The following is a 21782-nucleotide window of genomic DNA, read 5'->3' on the forward strand; positions in this document are numbered from 1 at the left end:
GGGCTGGGCAACAGCAAACACAGGGCTCAGACCCTCAATCAGGGCTGAGCAGCAGTTCAAGTTCAGGGACTCAGGTCCTCAGTCAGGAGCTGAGCAAACAACCGGTAAGTCCAGACCTTTGGGTCGGGGTGCTGGTGTGAGGGGGGAGACTGCCACCCGTGAGTGGGGTGGCAGGGGGGACACAGGCCCACCCACTCCACTGTGTCCCAGCCCGGGGCCCTAGCAGCGGCGTGGATCCGCGGCAGTCAGTGGGGATCCTGGCCGCAACACACTGACATGGGCACGTCGGTGCCCGCAGCCTGACAGGGTTCGGCTACCCCCGGGCTACACTCCATTCCCCCCTCAGGGCCTACCTCGTCGGTCGCACTGGGTTCGGGCCAGTCCGTCTGCATCGGCTCCTCTGGACCCGGGCTTGGCGGCAGGTCCGGCAGCTCCTCCGGGAAGTTGGGCCAGGACTGTTCGGGCGGCTCCTCCGGGTAACAGCAGGGCATGGGGGGCTCCTCGTCGTAGCGGGCGCTCGGCAAGCCTGGGGGCTCCTCGTCGTAGCGGGCGCTAGGCAATCCTGGGGGCTCCTCCCAGTACCGGCTCCGGGGAGGCTCCTCGTCGTAGTGGGCGCGGGGAAGCTCCGGCCAGGCAGGGCAGTTGCCTCGGGCCGAGGAGGGCTCCCAGCCAGGAGCTCCCGCCGGCACGTCTGCTCGCGGCGGCGGTGGCTGCCGTCTGACTGAGCTTTGGTGCCCTCCCTTTCTACTTCCTGCCCCGTCCCCTTGACTTCCGGGGGGCGGGGACTGATGGTGGAAGCTCCGCCCACTGGGGGGTTGGCAAGGGAGCTCCCTCTGCCGAGCAGGAGGGGAGCCACACCGACTCACTACAGGGACTGATTCAGGTTGGGCAATGTGAGAGAGAGACAGAGTGCTGTAAGAGGAGAGCAGCTATAGAGGCAGTGTCACAGAGCAAGATTCAGGTCTCAGGGAGAGCCAGGATCAGGAAATGATCGCATCGTGGGAGCTGCTATCTCTTTGGAGATGGAATGGGCATTTTGGAGGGTGAAGGGAAATGGGGATAATGTGAGGTTTTGAAGAGGAAAAACTATTGGGATGAGGTGATGACTGGGAAGGGCGTAGGGGTAGGAGAGTGGGGATGTGGTTAGGAGCCAGGTTGGGGTTGGAGTAGCTGGAGATAATGAGGGGAAGTCAGGAGAATGTGTGGGATATGGATTTGTGGTGATGTATAAGGAGTTGGGAGATGAATGTACGTTGAAAGACTCAATGGCCAAATTGCTCTTCTGAGGTGGTGAAATTTTCTGCCTCCTCCTCAGTGAGGATAGTGGTAGTGTGGAAGTGCCTAGAGGCAGCCATCAAGGCCCCATTTTGCTAGGCTGTAACATGTACTATGAAAGAGAGTCCCTGCCCTAAAGAGTTGACAATCTTAGTGACAACAGGTGGATACAGCGACAAATGGGGTAGGGAGAGACAAGGTAGTGTTGAAATGATCATATTTAGAGCAATAAGCAGTTGCCCAGAATGCTAGCTGTCCAGCTGTTGTTGGGTATTTTGTAGACATCACTTCTGAAAAGATTTTCAGTAGGATAATGGGGGTAACTTTATGGATTTTTATGTGGCGCTTCTCCCATACATAAGATGTGGAATGGGAGAAAGCACCAGAGGTGCTTGAGGGCAAATTGTACTAATGGGTGTAAAAGCTGGCATGGTAGATAAAATGGAGGTGTGTGTGGCAGGGTGGATACAAATTATATGTATTTCGTAAATAAAAAAATCAGATTTTCTATTTTAAATAAAATACAGGGTTATTAAAAAAATATTTAAAATTACGTTTGAAATTGACAATTTATGTTAAGGCCTGACTTTCTTATAATCGATTAAATCATGTAAATAGAAAAATATTAAGCAGTACCTACATGTTTGCTGCCAAGTTTTAAAGAAAGTCAAACCGCTGAACTCGTGAAAGTCACTGGCTAAGCACCTGGAACCAGCGTTTGTTGAAGTGCTAAATCAGCAGTTACCTCTTCTGCAGGTGCAGCAATAATGTTTTCTTCATTTCAGTTTATTCAGCTAGTTCATTCAAAGTTAAGAAACTAGTTGGGAGTTGAAAAAGCAGGAAAGCTTGTTTCTCTCTTCTAATCTCTGAATAAAAACTAGGTGTGAGAGGATGAGAACTATTAGTTCTAAAATCTTGAAGGACATAGTAACCAGAAACAATGAGCTCCATTTACTAACTACATATAATTCTCTTTCTTTAATTAATCAATTAGTTTTAAATACAAAACATACTTTAATACATTTTTTATAGTATTTTCCTCTTATATATCCAGCACATGTAGGATAGTTTAATTTAATTTTTTTTTAACTGCTGTGATTTTTCATTTTGAATTGAATTTGAATTTCCTTCCAAATAGAGCTTGACAGAAATCACAAGTGCAAAATTTAATCATTTAGTAAATAAGAAATGCATCATTCTCCATTTTCTAACATAATGAAAAATACATAAATTAAGAATCTGGAAAAATGTAAAATAAGAACATACCAACAGCCATTCTGGGTCAGACCAAAGATCCATTTAGCCCAGTATCCTGTCTACTGACAGTGCCCCAGAGGGAATGAACAGAACAGGTAATCATCAAGTGATTAAACAATATAATTCCTTAAATGTGTATAGATATAATATATTCTCCTGGTTAGCAAAAAGAAGCATCAAATTTGGTGTAAAGGCTATATTTAGTTGCAAATCAACATGTTTTAAATGTCCCCAACCAGTGAGAATCAGCCTTTCTTTAAGAAAATAACTAAAAAGTACCAACGAAATTTAAACCGATCCGTCCTAGTGAGTGGATGGTAATATATTAGAGTTGATAGGCAGGGCATATCTAAGGTGTAAAGAGCCTTTAAAGGTAAAGACAAGAAACTTGTTTTTGGGATGGAGGACAGGGAGCTAGTGGATGGATGCAAAGAGAAGGATGATGTAATCAGTGCATTAAGAAAAGATGATGATCTTCTAGCAGCAGTGTGTTTAATACACCTGCCGGGGACAAGATTGAGTTCATCAAGGCCAGAAACAGGAAGCTGAAATAGTTAAGATGAGAGATGAGTTTTGTCTGTGTGGACTGAGAGGAAAGATCTGATCTTACAGAAGTTGTGTAGGAAGAAACGGCAAGAATTAGAAATGGAGGTGTGGGTCTGAAGAGAGGATAGAATCAAAGATAACACCTAGATCATAGTGGTAGCTGTGTTAGTCTGTATCAGCAAAAGCAACGAGGAGTCCTTGTGGCACCGTTAGAGACTAACTAATTTATTTGGGCATAAGCTTTCGTGGGCTAAAACCCACTTCATCAGATGCATGGAGTGAAAAATACAGTAAGCAGTATATATATTACAGCACATGAAAAGATGGGAGTTGCCTTACCAAGTGGGGGGCCAGTGCTAATGAGGCCAATTCAGTTAAGGTGGAAGTGGCCTATTCTCAACAATTGACAAGAAGGTGTGAGTATCAGCAGAGGGAAAATTACTTTTTGTAGTGACCCATCCACTGCCAGTCTTTATTCAGGCCTAATTTGATGGTGTCCAGTTTGCACATTTGCAAATTAATTCCAGTTCTGCAGTCTGTTTTTGAATTTTAGTTGTTGAAGAATTGCCACATTTAAGTCTGTTATTGAGTGTCCAGGGAGATTGAAGTGCTCTCCTACTGGTTTTTGAATGTTACAATTCTTGACCTCTGATTTATGTCCATTTATTCTTTTGTGTAGAGCTGTCCGGTTTGGCCAATGTATGTGGCAGAGGGGCATTGTTGGCACATGATGGCATATATCACATTGGTAGATGTGCAGGTGAACAAGCCCCTAACGGTGTGGCTGATGTGGTTAGGTCCTATGATGGTGTCCCTTGAATAGATATGCGGACAGAGTTGGCAACGAGGTTTGTTGCAGGGTTTGGTTCCTGGGTTAATGTTTTTGTTGTGTGGTTGCTTCAGGTTGAGGGGCTGTCTGTAAGTGAGGACTGGCCTGTCTCCCAAGATCTGTGAGAGTGAGGGATCGTCCTTCAGGATAGGTTGTGGATCCTTGATGATGCACTGGAGAGGTTTTAATTGGGGGCTGTCGATGATGGCTAGTGGCGATCTGTTACTTTCTTTGTTGAGCCTGTCCTGTAGTAGGTGACTTCTGGGTACTCTTCTGGCTCTGTCAATCTGTTTCTTCACTTCACCAGGTGGGTATTGTAGTTTTAAGAACGCTTGATAGAGATCCTGTCGGTGTTTGTCTCTGTCTGAGGGACTGGAGCAAATGCAGTTGTATCTTAGAGCTTGGCTGTAGATAATGGCTCGTATCATGCGGTCTGGATGAAATCCACTTCCACCTTAATTGAATTGGGTTCATTAGCACTGACCCCCCCGCCACACACACACACTTGGTAAGGCAACTCCCATTTTTTCATGTGCTGTAATATATATACTGCTTACTATATTACTTTTCACTCCATGCATCTGATGAAGTGGGTTTTAGCCCATGAAAGCTTATGCCCAAATAAATTAGTTAGTCTCTAAGGTGCCACAAGGACTCCTCATTGTTTTACCTAGATCATAGACCTGAGTCACCGGAAAATGATGACTGAGATATAGAAGGGTGCAGCAACACCAAGGTCCAGACTTTTTTTAAAGGTGTTTAGGCGAGGGAATTAGGCACTTACAAAGCAAAATCCTATTGTCAGTTAATGGGATTTAGGCCCCTGAGTGCCTAAATTACTTTTGAATGTGAAGTGTAGGCTCATAAATTAGGCATTGCAATGCTGAGCGCAGCAATGCCTTACTACCTGTAAAAGTCTAGGCCCAAGTGCTTTCAGTTTTACTCCAGAGCAGGGCTGAGTTCTGGCTTCATGACATGTGGCTTCCTACTGAACTGGAGTAAATATGAACTTAGTGTCCTCTGTTACCAAGGGTGATCTGAAAATCATACAATACATGTCACAAATGTTGCCAGGAATTTGGGTCTCAGTTTTGTTTTTCTGAACTCAAGGATCTGGCAGCAAAGCCACTTATGCCTCTTCCAGATTTTCTGTCTCAATATCAGGGTCATATACTTTACTCAGGTCCAAAGTCTCTGCACTTGTTGGCATAGGTCATCTGATTGTGGAGACCAGCCTTTCTCAGGAGGGCCTGGGAGATGATTTTGCAGAGATGGAAAATGTTGTCTAGAATATCCTCTGCAGCCAGAGAGAGAAGATTTTTTTTTCATGGGAAACACACAGAAACATGATACCTGTCTCATTGCCAGTCCCAGACCTCTGAGGACACATAGTGAGAGTCCAGACTTCTTGAGACACAATAAGTTCCCTTAAAATTAATTTTTCAGTGATGGCAGCATATCATGTTCCATATCATGTTCCAATGTGTGGGCGTACAAAGGAATTTATATAAAGGCAATATGATATTTTCTGTCTTACTATCTATCCTTTTCCGAATGATTCCCAACCTTCCGTTAGCTTTTTTGATTGCTGCTGCACATTAAGTGAATGCTTTCGGAGAACTATCCAGAATGACTCCAAGATCTCTTGAGTGATAACAGTTAATTTAGACCCCCATAATTTTATATGTATAGTTGGGATTATGTTTTCCAATGTGCATTATTTTGCATTTATCAACATTGAATTTTGTTTGAATTTACCATTTTGTTGCCCAGTCACCCAGTTTTGAGAGATCCCTTTGTAACTCTTTGCAGTCTGCTTTGCACTTAATTATCTTGAGTAGTTTTGTATGATCTGTAAATTTTGCCACCTCACTGTTTACCCCTTTTTCCAGATAATTTATGAACATGTTGAGTGGTACTGATCCCAGTACAGACCCATGGGAGACACCACTATTTATTTACCACTCTCCATTATGAAAACTGACCATTTATCCCTACCCTTTGTTTCCTATCTTTTAACCTCTGTGTTTGTATACCCTATAGTCAAGAATGTTTCTAAGTGGCCTTAGCTAATTTTTTTCCAGCTGTGCATGAACTGGTATATTTGTAGGATCTTAACTTCATCCTAACAAAGCTCTCAGAATCTCCAAATGAGACTCTGGGAGAGAATTACTTCTGTGGCTTGTCCAGTGCTGATGGGCCTTGTGATGATAACATTAGCCAAAAGAGTCAGCAAGTTCCAGGCTTTAATTGTTGTATCTGAAGAAGTGGGGTTTTTTTACCCACGAAATTTTATGCCCAAATAAATCTGTTAGTCATTAAGGTGCCACCAGACTCCTTGTTTTTGTGGATGCAGACTAACATGGCTAACCCTGTGTTATTTGTTATACAGCCTTTGATTATTTTTATTATTTGTTACAAGAGCACCTAGAGTCTCTGATCAAGATTGGGGCATTATTGTACTATGAACTGTACCCACAAGTAACGAGAAAGTTCAAACCCGGAAGATTTATCAGTATAAACAGAGGAGAGACAAAGGGAAGAAGATGAGGAGGACATCTTCATCCCAAATTAATTGTTAAAATGGCCTTTGATTTTCATCTGAATCACATCCCCAGTTTACTTCTCTTCTTCCCCAAACTCTTTTAGTATAAAGGGAGGTCAATTTAAATATAATAGATGCTATGAAGGGCCTTGACTATGGCCTTAAAAGAACAAAATTATTCCATAAATATACTAGATTATTTGTAGTTTATAGTGATAGTTAGGATCCAAACTGTTTCCTCAACACCTTTCAAAGCAGATCAAACCTCTATAGAAACATGCCATGAGATCCAGTCCCTGAAGATGTCAGAGTGCATTTATTAGATCCAAGATGGACTTGAAGGCATTGCTTTGGAATGTGCCAGTTGTAGAAATATATAGAGCTGCCAGTTCCTACCTTTATGCAGCATTATCTCTTGACCTTGTCTCAATATCTGATGTTCAGTTTACAATCCATACAGTGAGTCATTTCCACTATATGCATATAGAAAATACCTACTTAAAGGCTTCATTTATATTTGTTAGAGATTTGTTATTGCTCTCAACCAAGATGAATGTCCCAAATTTGCTAATACAGTGTTCTTGGATGAATTAGCAGGTGTGTTGTAAGCAAAACATGACAAGTAATTCTTCTACTCCATTCAGCATTAATAAGGCCTCATCTGGAGTACTGTGTCCAGTTCTGGGCAGCACATCAGAAAAGATGTGGACAAATTGGAGAAGGTCCAGAGGAGAGCAACAAAAACAATTAAAGGTCTAGAAAATGTGATGTATGTGGCAAGATTTTAAAAATTGGGTTTATTTAGTCTGGAGAAGAGAAGACTTAGGAATAACGTAAGTCTTCAAGTACATAAAAGGTTGTTACAAAGAGAACAGTGATAAATTGTTCTCCTTAGCCACTGAAGACAAGAAATAATGGGCTTAAATTGTAGCAAGGGAGATTTGGGTTAGACATTATGAAAAAACTTCCTAAAGGTAAAGCTTTTACAGATCCAGACTAACACGGCTACCCCTCTGATACTTCCTAAAGGTAGATAAGCACTGGAACAAATTACCTAGGCAGGTTGTGGAATCTCCATCATTGTAGGTTTTTAAGAACAGATTAGACAAACACTTGTCTGGGCTGGCCTAGATAAACTTAGCCCTGCCTCAGTGCAGGGGACTGCACTAGATGACCTATTGAGGTCCCTTCCAGTCCTACATTTCTGTGATTTCTATTATGTATAACAATGATACTTGAAGGAGAAAATAGCTAGTTACTTGTAGCTGGAGTCTCTTAAGATTCACATGGGGAGAACTGAGAATATGTGGGATGACATTTCCTCCTGATATGACCCTGCCTGGGATATTCCATTGCTCTAGAAGAAATTTGTGCTGTGCCTTAATGGTAGGAGTTTCTGCAGTGGTCTGGGCTTGATGGAATGTGACTGCACCTTCCATGAGAGTGGAGATGCTTACTGATAATATAAGTAAGCTCCAGTTACAGGTGAGTAACTTTTCTTCCTTCCTTGTTGTTGTGTATACCCTTCAAATCCAGTATGTGAAAACTGTTGTTATGTGACTGAATGCCTATTTAAAAGGGCATTTAACATCTGTATTTACATTTTATGTGCTGCTCTTTCTGGCTTAGTAAGTTTTATTGCTCCCCCAGGAATTCCTTCCAAATATACTGTAGAGAACAATAAACATAATTCTTTTTGGTGAGGTGCCCAGAAATAAAAATTGTAAATCTGTAAGCACATTAGAACAGGGCTTTTTTTGTACTGGTACACTGGGGACCCCTGACCCATGATTGGGCGCCCCTATTCGCTACCAGAGTACAAATAATAATAGATAGGGTGTCATAGAAATGGTAGAGAAAGGAATTACATTTTTTCCTGTCCAAGATGTGATGTGTCGATATAAGGGCCACAAAGGATGTTAGCTTTTAACTGCAGTATCCCATCAGAAAGTTGTATCAGCCTTGCCATTCATTATCACTGTAGCTTTCCAAATTTCTGCCATTGAAAATCTTTGTTTTGCCACATTGTATTAGCTTATTTTTGTCTAAAATGATCTCTTATTTATGCTGTATTTGTATTTCTGCCATATTTTTAATTTATTTAGTGTGCTGTTGACAGTCCTCTTTATCAGATTAAGATGTTAGATGCAGCTGTACCTCACACCAGTTATTATGGCTTTCTACCTTGTGCCTATCCCTTTGTTAACATATATAATTATCCTTTGTTGTGATGCTTACACCAGCATCAGTCCATGTAACAATGCCAACGCAAGACAATTTGAGTTTTTCAAATAAGGCTTTGTGAGGCTTGGCATGGAATCCGGACTCATGAAGTCCATGGCAAAACTCCTACTAACTTCAATAAAGCCAGGATTTCATCCACAATTGGGAAGTTTAATGAAGATACACAGTATAGTAAAATTGTCTTCTGTTCTCCATTTCAGGGAACTTCAGGCACAGGAAGCCTTACAGAATGGGCAGCTAGGAGGTGGAGAAAACATCCCTGACCTACAGCCAGGAATTTTAGCTAGCCAAGCAATGATTGAAAAAATTCTTAATGAGGATCCGAGGTGGCTGGGTAATGTTCTATATTTTGTCTTCTCATCACTGTTTCTATATCTGTCTAGACCTATTTGGACTTTTATTGGAGAAGTTTCAAAAGTTATTTTGAATAAAGGAGTGATTGTGTGTGTGTGTGTCTGTACACAGTAATATGGATGTTTGATCATGCAGTCAAGCCCATTTATATTCAAATTGCATATTGGAAATTCCTGTCTATTGCAAGTATTTCTTTTGTACCAAACCTTTTTTCATTCACTCAGTACAACTGTGGCTATTTTGAGGCAATTGATACATGTTTTCCTGATTTAAAGTCAGTAAGACAATTATCTTGTGCCAAACGATACTGATGTCACCTGAATCTTCTTTTGATTTTTGTTTTTAGTCAACTTTTAAAGGACACTTCTTTTGCTTAACTTGATTAACAAGAACCAGAAAACAAATAAATGTTACCTGTTTTAGGCTTTGAGTGAGTTCTTTAAAATCTAATATTACTGTAAATTTAGTAATTTGACAGGTCACTTAAAATAAGCCCAATTGCTCTAGTTTTCTTTAAGCTTTTAGTCTGGTTGTGATTTTCGGTACTGGTGTCATTTATTACATAACCATGAATTTTTAAAATCAGCAGAACATTAGTGGTTGTACCCAAATGCTACTTTGGAACCGATAGAACACAAACTGCTGCAGTACCTCTGGTCTTCAAGAGTAAAGTTTTTTTGTTTTAGGTAGATTTGTAATATTTACACTATGAAAGGGGAAGACAATTATACAGGAAAGACAGATATGGGGAGTAGTGAGTATCTAAAGCAGGGGTCGGCAACCTTTCAGAAGTGGTGTGCCGAGTCTTCATTTATTCACTCTAATTTAAGGTTTCACGTGCCAGTAATACATGTTAATGTTTTTAGAAGGTCTCTTTCTATAAGTCTATAATATATAAGTAAACTATTGTTGTATGTAAAGTAAATAAGGTTTTAAAAATGTTTAAGAAGCTTCATTTAAAATTAAATTAAAATGCAGAGCCCCCAGGACTGGTGGCCAGGACCCAGGCGGTGTGAGTGCCACTGAAAATCAGCTCACGTGCCGCCTTTGGCACGTGTGCCATAGGTTGCCTACCCCTGTTCTAAAGAATTCTATAAAATTGGGCAAGAAAAAGATGCTGAGTGGAGAGGGACCACACAGTTGAATCTATAAGGAATATGAATCCCAAGCTATAAGAAAGTAACTGTATTAGTAGAGCTTTACTATAAGCCTCTTTATCAAGAAAAGGAAATTGAGCACACTGTGTTCAGCGAGATCACAGGCAGCAAAATCTAACAAAATAAGTGGAGAGAGCAGGAGGTCCAGGGATTAGGGTGCTATCATGGGATTTTCTAGACCTGGATTTAGTTCACTGCTCCACCCACAAACTCCCAGAGACGTCTTTGGCAAGTCACTTAGTCTCTCTGTATCTCAGTTCCTGATTTGTAAAATGAAGATAACAGTATTCCCCTTAGGGGTCTTGTGATGATAAATACATTGACTGTGAAGTGCTCAGATACTATACCATTGGGGCCAAATAACTAGTTAGAATAGAATAGACTTGAACTACCTGCATATAAACAGATGAAATGGTAAAACGGGACAAAGCTGAGAGAAAAAATTTCTCTGTACTCTGATTGTTTTTAGAACAGATTGTTTCAAAGCACACAAGAGGAGTGGCTGTTTTCAAATAAGTAACACTCAGGAGTTGATTCAGAAAATAACAGTAGCTAAGCTACTAAAGTAATGCTAACCACAACATAATTTTCAAGATTTTTGTGGGGAGAAATGTACCAAAAAGTGACTAAGTGACGTTAAACTTTGGAAAGGGAGATCTCAATACAATGAGGTGGTTAGTCAAAAAGACCCTAAAGTCCAAACGTAAAGCAAAGTGGCATGGTTGCTACTTAAAACAAAATAATAATAGTCTCAGAAGGCATGCCCATTGGACAAAAGGGGAGCCAGGAAGACAAGGTGTAAACCACTGTAACAGAGTGGCAAGGTTCGAGAAGCCAAACATAATACTTCAAAATTTGAAAACCTAATCCTAGTGAAATCAGTAAACAGGAATATAAATTACAGCAAGCGATATATAAGAGGAAATTAGAAGGGCTAAAATGGATTTTGAAGAACAAATAGGTAAGTGTGTAGAACAAACAAGGGGTTATTTTAAGTATATCTGAAGCAGGAACCTGCAAAATAATTAGTCTCCTGGATCACCAGGAGCTAAAGGGAGCAATTAAGGAAGATAAGGATGTTGCTTAGAGGCTAAATGACTTCTTTGGATCAGTCTTCACTTCAGAGAATTGTGGGGCCTGTACATTTATATGATTAAGAGGAATATCCAAAGTTGTTGTTAATTGTTGCTAGCACAGTGTTTCAAAGGTATTAAACCTCATGCTCCAGGGATTAAGCTAAACCAATCTATAACTCTTAGAGTTTGGATGAAACCTAATGGGGGAAGATTACCCCACACCCTGTCTGCTGCAGGGGTTCCTTCACCTTCCTGTGAAGCATCCAGTGCCGGCCACTATCGGAGAGAGAATACTGGACTAGATTAACAGATTTTAAGGCCAGAAGGTACCATTGATTGTCTAGCTTGATCCCTGAATAATACAGGCCAAAGAACTTCACCTAGTAATTTCTGCATTAAGCCTGTAATATCTAGCTGAACTATAGATATCTTTTAGAAAGATATCTAGTCTTGATTTAAAGTCTTCAAATGATGGAGAATCTACCACATCCTTTGGTAAATTGTTGCAATGCTTAATTACACTCAACTGTTAAAAAATGTGAGCATTATTTCTAGTTTGAATTTGGTTAGCTTCAACTTCCATTAGCTGGATCATGTTTTTCCTTTTTACAGTATATTAAAGAGCTGTCTACTGTCAAAAATGTATATTCATAAATACTAGTTATGAAGTGCAGAAAATAGATTGTGTCTTTCATCTTTCACTGTAAAGCAGAATTTTTCAGATCTTGAATTGTTCTCGTAACTCTTTTCTGAGCCCTTCCCCATTGTTCCACAAGCTTTTTGAAGTGAGGACACCAGAACTGAATACAGTATTCCAGTAATTGACTCACCATGGTAACAAAGAGGTTAAGCATGATTGATTAATATTCCTAATTTGATATTCCCCTGATTATACATTCAAGGACGATGCTTAACCTCTTAGTTACAGCATCACACTGAGAGCTCATGTTTAAAGCTACGATTTAGTCACGGGTATTTTTAGTAAAAGTCACGGACAGGTCATGGGCAATAACCAAAAAATCATGGCTAGTGACTTGTCTGTGACTTTTACTGAAAATACCCCTAACTAAACCTTAGGTGCTGGGGGCGGGGAGGGGTGCTCCAGTGGACACTGCTGCTCCTCTGAGCGGAGGGCAGCCCAGGGCGCCACTGCTGCTTCTGAGCCGCTGCTCTGGAGCAGCCCCCAGGGCCGCCCCAGCTACTCGGGCGGCCTTGAGGTCAGCTGCTGCAGCTGTGGAAATTACGGAGGTCCAGGAAAGTCACGGAATCCATGATTTCCGTGACCTCTGTGAAAAACAGCAGCATTACTCATGTTCAGTTTGGAAATCTACTATGGCCTCTAAGTCTTTTTCAGCATCACTGCATTCCAGGATACAGTACTGCTTCTTGTGTGACCTATATTTTTTATTCTTAGATATATGACCTTGCATTCGGCTGTATTTAATGCATGTTTTTTCAAAGGAGTCTGCATTACTACATGATCCATATAATTCCGTATAACTGACTAGTCCCTACCATCATTTACCATTTCACCAATTGTTGGAATTGCTGTTATAGAATTAGTATAAAAGATATCACTATGACATCAGCTCAACCATGAATTCCTTTATTAAATGTAAAGGCCAAATAGTATTTATACAGTTGTTTAAGCAATTCCTGCATCCACACAATAACAGACATTCATAAGCATTTGATCAGAGTACTTAGGAAAGGAGATAACCCTTTCATACTGCTTGCTGCAGCATGATCAGATGAGATCTGATAAATACTCCTCTCAAGCCTGGTTCTTTTATACAGTGCAACAAATATTTGATGTCATCATCTTATCTGGAAACCAGGTTTTGACCACTTTGGGGCTGGGTAAAATCATGACTGGTGTGGAAAAAGTAAATAAGGAAGTGTTATTTACTCCTTTTTATAACACAAGAACTAGGGGTCACCAAATGAAATTAATAGGCAGCAGGTTTAAAACAAACAAAAGGAAGTATTTCTTCAGACCATGCACAGTCATCCTGGGGAACTCTTTGCCAGAGAATGTTGTGAAGGCCAACACTGTAACAGGGTTCAAGAAAGAACTAGATAAATTCATGGAAGATAGGTCCATCAGTGGCTATTAGCCAGGATGGGCAGGGATGGTGTATCTAGCTTCTGTTTGCCAGAAGCTGGGAATGGGCAACAGGGGATGGATCACTTGATGATTACCTGTTCTGTTCATTCCCTCTTTGGCACCTGCCATTGGCCGCTGTCAGAAGACAGGATACTGGGCTAGATGGATCTTTGGTCTGACCCAATATGGCCATTCTTATGTTCTTATGACCCTTTTCCTGGCCTTGGGTAAAACCATATATGGCAGTTGGACCTCTTTCTTTCAGATTATTTTAAATGTATGGATCTTAAAGCTAGTTGTACCTGGTATTTTATCTTGTTACACATGTCCATATTCTAAGATAACATGGGTGTGTTAAAGGTAGCTATCAGTTTATCACAACACACTGCTTTTTTGCTCGGTAGAACCGATTTGTTACCATGTCCTATAATTTTAGAGGCCTCATTCCTAATAACCTTCTTTTATCTCTTTAGCCACTTTCCAAACTCAGCATCCTCTCAACACTTGTTTTGCTAGATGCTACATTCCTTCTAACTTTTGAACCTATTATTTTCAAGCTCTTATTACGTTTGTTAACCACCTATGTTTTGCAGAAGCTGCAAAACACATGGCTAAACTAACCTTACCCTTTCTATTCTAAAACCATCCTATACCAATCTTTGTGTCATCTTCAAATTTTACCAGTAAAATTTTATATTTTGTTCCTAATCATTAATAAAGATACTGAATAGCATTGGTCCAAAACCAGTTTTCTGTATAATTCCACTAGATACATCCCCATGGGATGATAATTCCCCATTTACAATTACATTTTGAGATCCATCAGTTAACCCAGTTTTTACTCCATTTAATAAGGGTTACATTGATATTGGTATAGTGCTGATTTTTTTTATCAGAGTGGCATGCTGGGCCATGTCAAATGTCTTATGGAAGTCTAAGTATATTATGTCCATTATATTAAGTATATTATTCATCAAAGATGTGATCTCATCAGAAAGTGATGTGAAACTTGTTTGAGAAGACCTATTTTTCATAAAACAATGATGATAGATGTTAATTATGATGCCATCATTTAATTCTTCACTGATTGCATCCCAATTCAGTCTTTCCATAAATTTGCCCAGGATTGATGACAAACAAAGTGGTCTGTAGTCATCTGGGTCCTTTTGTTTATCCTTTTAAAATATTGGCAAAACATATAATGTTGTTTTTCATCCAATTGCTCTGTTAATTCCCCATAGTTCCCAGAGGTATTAAAAACAATTAAAGGTTTAGAGAGTGCTTGGCCCTAGATGGACGGAGTGTGAGAGACAGTCAGGTAAAGGGCAGGTGGGAGTCCAGAAACTAGAGGTGGTGTCCAGGGAAAGCAGCAGCGAGCAGAAAGCTGTCTGTAGGGTCTTCCTGGAGGAGATTAGGGCTTTATGATACATTGTGGTAATTCCTATGCTTCTGTGTTCCAAAGAGGATGCATCTACTGCAAAGTGGATTCTCAGCTTTGTTTTTCAGATAGCTTCTTGGAGAAGAATCTTGGTGGCGGGGAAGGGAGGAAGTTGTGACAAATAGGGTTTGATACTAAGTTTGCTTGGCAGTATAACTAAGAAGTCATAATTTTCCTTTTTTAAATTAAAGATTATAATATTCAGTACAAGTAAGATAATACAGGAGAATTTCCACAGTAACCATAACTTTGAGCTTTTAGTAGATATGAAGCATTTGCCTTAGCAGTATTTTAAAATAACTCAGAATTCTGCATGTACATAAATTGCTGTGGAGCTGTAACTTTGAATACCCTGACTCTTAATAAATTTAAATTCTCAAATGTAATGTTACATCTCAAAGTTATTTTGGATTGAACTTCCTTGTTTTTTTTAATGGTAAAAGTGAATAATTACCTCCTCCCGCCCTCATCCTGGTCCAGCTCTGGTCCTTTCTAAATTTGAGTCAGATAGCTTCCTTCTCCATGCTACATGGGTGTTTACAGTCTAAATCTAATAGATGTTGGGAAGTCATTAGTCTAACAAATGTAACAAAAACCTTCACATTGTTGTAAAATAAAAGCCAATGGACATGTCCAAAAATTCATCCAGATCTAAATGGACTATAACCAGATGACCAAAAGGCACATCTGTGTCCTAGGGATTATGTTTTAGGGTGCGGGAATAAAGTAGTGTCCCTTTATATAGTTTTTGTCCTTTATGGTGCTCACTGTGTTCTGTGTTTTAGAAGTTGCCAGAAACCAGTCAGAGCAACATGTATGTATGTAGATAGGTTGGCATGTTTATGTGTATTTAGTAAACATGGTTATTTGGGGCCCACCTCTGTCTGGGTGGTTTATTCACATTATTTTTGTTGTATGAAGAGCAAAAAAGACAAAAACGTGTCTACCAGATTTTATATTTCTGCCACCATCCACTGAGAACAGTAGAGCTATAGCAACTGTTTTTTGTAATGGCAAAAGTGCACTGTTTCCCCGCTCTTTGAAACTGAAAATAACGGAACCATTTTTTTTCTTTCATTTTTAAAAATAATCACTCTTGGGTGGAAAATTACTCTGGAAAAATAATTTTTATATTAAGGATGTGATTGAATTGTATTGATGTAGCTTAGCATTTGTGGGCCTAATGGAAGTGGGATTTTGAAAGGGATATGAATGATAACAGCGAAGTTGCCAGATGCATTGGGATGGAGAGGCCATGAATAATATATTTTCAAATGTTTAATATTGAAGAGCTTATTTTTATTTTGCTTTTAACATTTCTGAGACTGTATGAAGAATACTGGGAAAAAATGAAAAATACTTACATTGAGAGCTTCTGGACATTTTGTGTTGTGTTAGGATTCTGCTAGTATTTTATTTGTGCTTATTGCGATGGTAAAATTTATATTTAATATAAAAATGATAAAGCTTTAGTCAGACTGCCTAATAACAATAAAATCCAGGTCTCATCCTAATTGTTTGGGAATGGTGAGGTGTAAGGCTGTAATTTAGTCAGAGAGGTCACAGCAGTCATGGATTCCATGACTTTACCAGACCTCCATGATGTCTTCTGCTTCAGCTGTTAGCCTCTGCTGCAGGGTCCTGGTTCCAGCCCAGGCCTCAACTGCTATGTGCCCCCCTCATGACTTCCCAGGGCTGTGGCGGGGGCTGCAGCCAGGGCCGCACACCCCTGTCCTGAAGCTGCAGCCAGCTCTGGGGGGAGGGTCTGGGGGGGGAGGCTGTACCCCCTATTGCGGCCGCTGGAGCCAGGACTATGCCCCCCTCCATGGCGGGGGTGTTGGCCTGTCGGGAGCTCCCCTCACCCCCCATGAGACTCTATTCCTCCCTCCTCCTTAGCCCCGCCTCCGGTTATTTTTAGTAAAGTCAGGGACGGGTCACGGACTCCGTGAATTTTTGTTTATTGTGCATGATCTGTCTGTGACTTTTACTAAAAATAACTGTGATAAAATCTTAGCGTTAGTGATGTGTGATTTTTATATAAAAGAAAAGTGAAACTTTATTGCTTTCAAGGATTTTATTGGTACCTGGATTCATTAAAGGTATTGTAAATGAAAGGTAAAGTGTTAACATATATTTTAAATTTGTTAATCTGTTTACAGATACTAATTTTGTATTAGCTGGCTACAAGACAGAACAATGCACCAAACCCCCCAGACTCTGCCGCCAGGGTTATGCATGTCCCCATTATCACAACAGCCGAGATAGAAGACGGAATCCCAGAAAATTCAAATACAGGTGCGTAAATAAATACTAAGAACATGCTTTCCTAACTATGGGTCTATGTCCCCCATGAATCAATAGTACAATTATTAGGGGACTTATTTTTTTGGATTACACTAACAGTGCAACTGGATATACCTAGTTTAACAGTATTAGATTTTTGTGACAAGCCCCATAAAACTATAGGAAACAAACTTCAGAATGATCAGACAGCCCTGAATAGGAAAGTAATTAAAATGTGACTAAAACATCAGTCTTCCCTGAGAGGAGGTGAAACAGTTTCTGCATCTCCTCGCACCAATTCAAAATCTCAATTGTTCCTCCTCAGCTGCTGTTAATAGACAAAAGGACCGCTGATAACTTCTGGATTTAGCTGATTCCTCCTGCTACAAATTCCTTTCCTCAGGCAATACTTTCATAACCTAACTTTGCTAAAAAACATACTGACATTTGACTTTTAGTATGAATTGGTGGCCTGAGAAATGTAGTTTTTCAGTTTCTGTACCCTCAGTTCAGTAGTGCAGTATTGATGGGATTGGCCTAACAATCTCATGATTGTAAGTAACCATCACAAAACACAAGAGAAATTGAATTTTGCAGAAATTAATGTTTTTTGCACATAATTTCCTTACCCGCGCAGAAATGGACTGCAGTGCTGCTGGCTGCCACTAGGGGTTGCTGGACCCGGCAGAGCCCAGCTCTCTCATAGAAGACATTGTTGTGGGGAGGGGGAAAGAGCTAGAGGGTTCCTGGCAGCTGCAGTTCCCTGCATGCCCTGAGGGAAGGAGAGGGCGGTGCGCAGGAAACTCTGTGCAAGCCTGGGACCAAACATCAGGATGTTTCTCCTGCTGGATCCCTGGGCTCTGAGGGTAGGAGGTGGGTGTGTGGGCTGGGGGGGGGGGTGCAGTATTTAGGAAAGGGGTGGCCTTGCAGCTAGGCTGTGGGGCGGAGGGGTGCAGGTCTCTGGGCAAGGGAGGCATAATTCCCCCAGGAGTAAGCATCCTTTTACCAAAAGAGCATTTGCCCAAAGAGCTCCCAAAATATTGCTAGCCTCAAAGCCTGGCCCTGGCGATAAGCTGCTGTTGCAGAAGTGGAGACAGTGGGCATCAGCAGCTGAGATGCTACTTTGGACTTAATGGGAAAATATTTGAGTTTGCTGCTGGGGAATTAGTGCAAATAAATTTTTGGATTTCACTTTTTCCAGGTCTACTCCTTGCCCCAGTGTAAAACATGCAGATGAGTGGGGTGAACCTTCCAAGTGTGAAAATGGGGATAACTGTCAGTATTGCCATTCTCGTACTGAACAGCAGTTCCATCCTGAGGTAAGAACTGAGGTTGTTTTTCCCCATTGTTAAGCGTGTTAAATTGAACATGGTTTATCTTAATAATGGAAATAGACAAATGTTTCGCTTATATGGGCATATCATATAGTACATCTAATTAGTTTTCTGATCTGTTAAAGAAGTTGCAAGATTTCTGCAACAGTTTTAAGTTGCCTTTTTTAATGTGCTAACTAATACTAGCAATTTTATTTCTGAAGTCTGTCTGTGATCTGTCTTCAGAGCACTGAAACTTCACGTCTTCTTAAAAGTAGATATATTTTATCCAGAGCTGTATGGAATCTGGAGAGTCGTTCATGCAGTAGTTGAATTAGTGGAGATATTTGCTTTAAAACAGTTTGCTAGGAATATCATTTGTACAGTTACATTAGTCACCTACTAGCATCTTTTAGAACTCTAATTATAAAAGAGAAGTTAACTTCATAATGTCTCCTGCAATATTTGGACATGGATCAGATTACATTTTCACATGATTTGTAATTCTCTTTGCCATGCTTCTTAACCCCAAGGTGTAAGATTTGGGTTTAAGCAACCCTTTTCACTATTCAGCCTATTTCTTGATCCTGCAGTCAAGTCATAATGGTGACTTCTGTGACATCACAATCATTTGTGGTAAACCTCTGTGGTATAATCACAGTAGTAGGAAGGTTTCATTGCAGTTGATTGGGGAAAATTGAATAGACCAATGGAAGAAGGAAAGAGAAGAAAACAAAAGTTCTTTCTGTCAGTGTGGATTCCACTGTAGGTATGCATGGGTCTCATGCGCATTAGCTTAGAATTTTTTATGCCTTTGTATTCCTGGCCCCAAAAGTCACAGTACGTTGACCCTCCCTTAGTTCCCTCTTACTGTTTATCTTTTTGTTCTATGTTTGTACAGCCCCTAGCACCTGACTGGGGCTTCTAGGTGCTATGATTATATAAATAATAAAAAAAAAAATCTCGGGTAAAGTCCTCAAAACCCTGCTTGACTTGAAGCGGCAGAGGCATGACACTGACAGGGAAAAAAGCCTGAGATTAAACATCAGTACCGAAGTCAGCACCAATAGCTGTCTTGTTACCTATCCTGGCACCCATTGACTGACCCACTCCTCCTTGGTGCTGAGATATGTGTTTGAAGATCTACTTTCATCCTTCCTCCCAGCACCAGCCCTGGTAGCCTTATCAGAACTGCACCCAGCAGTGCTGTTTCTGGAGAAATACTTGTCCTCGCCTGGGCTATTCCTTCTTCCTTGCTTCAAGCACAGAGCACTGTCCAGAGAGAGAGAGAGAGAGAGAGAGAGAGGTATCCTAAAGAGTTCTCCAGCACCACCTACTACCAGGCTTAGTGTGTTAATGCATTTTACTTAGTTAGTCATGAATGGAACTCAGCCTAGGGATGGGGCATGCCCCGGTCCCCAGGCTTTAAGCCCTGCGATCACTGCAAAAAACCGATGCCCATCAGCAATCCACATAACAGTCATCTAAGGTGTCTGGGCGAGTCGCATATAAGCGACAAGTGCCGTATCTGCATGTCTGTCAAACCTCAGACTAAGAAGGAGTGAGACATCCGTCTCAAAGTGCTCCTAGTGAAGGCAGCTGTAACTCCAGCACCGGAGCAATCGAGGTCCAACTGTGCCCCGAACACCGCAGGTTTGGTTCGGAATGCTCCACCGGCACTTTCGATGGACCAGCGCTGATGCCCCTCTCTGGCACCTGCCAAACGGCAAAAGAAGACCAGGAGAGGAAGATCTCCTACATCCTGCAAGGGGAAGGAGAGGGCAGGAGGGGAACCAAGGCCTGAGGAGGGTGGCTCAGTACCTCCAACCAAGAGTCAGGCCCAAGTGCAGGTCGAGTGGTCTAGCCCACACCGATCCATGCCTGCCACCCTGGACAGTGACGCGGGCCTTTGTCAGTTAGAGGTCCCATTGATCCCTGAGGCCCTGCAGGCAGCGCAGGATATCCTAGCGCTACCGGTGCCACCCACACTGGCGGTACCCTGATCCAGGGGTAAACCTGCCTTGGGACCTTTTCGTAAGTCCCCATCTCAGCGGTACCACCCTCCCTCATGAGGGAAGTCTCGCCAGCGCTTGCCCGCACTGAGCCACCAGGCCTTGAAGGCAGGGAGGCAGGCTTGGCGCAGCCCTCTTCAGTCTCCAGACTCAGGGCAGCGCCCATAGGGCTTGAAAGGTGCCTTGCCAGTGACCTGGCACAGACCGGTAGAAGTGTGCCCCGGCACAGACCAGTAGAAGTGTGCCCCTGCTGTCATCAACAGCACTGAGACCGGCCCAGCACTTCACCCATGACCTGGTACTGTTCACGGGCCTGACAGAGTTGATCGAGCAGAGTCGCCAGTCGTCAGTTCACTGATGCGCGTCGCCACAAAACAGATCCTCTTGGTCACTAAGAAGGTCTTCCTGGCGACTGACCTGCTTCAGATCCTGGTACCAGTTGAGCAGCGTGAGGCATAGATCACTGGAATGCCATCAACAATCTGCTGAATGTCGCTGGTCTCCGAGGACCCGCAAAAGGGACTCGTCCCAAGCAGAGAGCTCCCTATCGAGGTGCACCGATCGGCACCGCAGCAAACTGGGTCGCCAATCCACCTGCTCATGTTCGCATAAGAGCTACCACTCATCGTTGAGCTCCGACACCGGGCAGGAGTCGTTGCTGGCAGGCCAAACCCAGCACCGGTGGTACTCTCGACATTGGCAGTACCTCCAACTGCTCCATGGCCCTAGGGCCAGTGGCCAGCTGCCTGGTACCTGTGGAACCCATGGGGTTTTACCCAGCCTTCACAAGGGCTCAGGTCAGTGGCGGGTGCCTTGTCCAACCCATCAGCCTTGGTATCCCGCCCTCCTCCGGAAACAGATGTTCCCAAAGGGAGAACCCCTCAGGCTCTCACAGACCCCAGGGAACAGTTGGTTGGACCATCTATGGATGTGGCAGACCCCACAGCACTGGCTTCTTCCTCATCTTCGCCAAGAGAGGCAAGGCCAACTGGGAGCTACACCTGAGAATAAAGACTCAAAGAGGCTGGATTTGTTCGGATGCAAAGTTTATTCATCCTCCAGCCTCCAGTTGAGGCTGGCTAACCATCAAGCCCTCCTCAGCCACTATGACTTCAATATGTGGCAAGCCATTGCCAAGTTTAAAGATTTGCTTCCCAAGGACACCAGGAAAGAGTTTTGGGCGATCGTCGATGAGGGCAGGGTTGTGGCCAGGGTGGCCCTTCAAGCAGCCTCGGATGCGGCAGACTCCACAGCATGCACCATGGCCTCAGCCATCTCCATGTGAAGGGTGTTTTGGCTCTTTCTCTCAGGCTTATTGACAGAGGCCCAGCAGTTGATACAGGATT

General features: G+C 42.1%; 1 protein-coding gene across 7 annotated transcripts in view; it reads left to right on the forward strand.

The window, feature by feature from the left end:
* UNKL (unk like zinc finger) overlaps positions 1 to 21782 on the forward strand; it is a 137547-nt gene that overhangs the window by 16930 nt on the left and 98835 nt on the right. For 5 of the 7 annotated variants that reach the window (XM_039492390.1, XM_039492384.1, XM_039492383.1 and 2 more), the window contains exons 4-6: positions 8897 to 9030; positions 16988 to 17123; positions 18313 to 18430. In XM_039492390.1, coding sequence (XP_039348324.1) covers positions 8897 to 9030; positions 16988 to 17123; positions 18313 to 18430 — 388 coding nt within the window. Of the gene's footprint in view, positions 1 to 7919; positions 7938 to 8896; positions 9031 to 16987; positions 17124 to 18312; positions 18431 to 19107; positions 19194 to 21782 lie in introns of those variants that run through there. The other 2 variants (XM_039492388.1, XM_039492389.1) reach the window with 2 other exon arrangements.

This window comes from Mauremys reevesii, linkage group 10 (genome assembly GCF_016161935.1).
Source record: "Mauremys reevesii isolate NIE-2019 linkage group 10, ASM1616193v1, whole genome shotgun sequence".
Taxonomy (NCBI): Eukaryota; Metazoa; Chordata; order Testudines; family Geoemydidae; genus Mauremys; species Mauremys reevesii.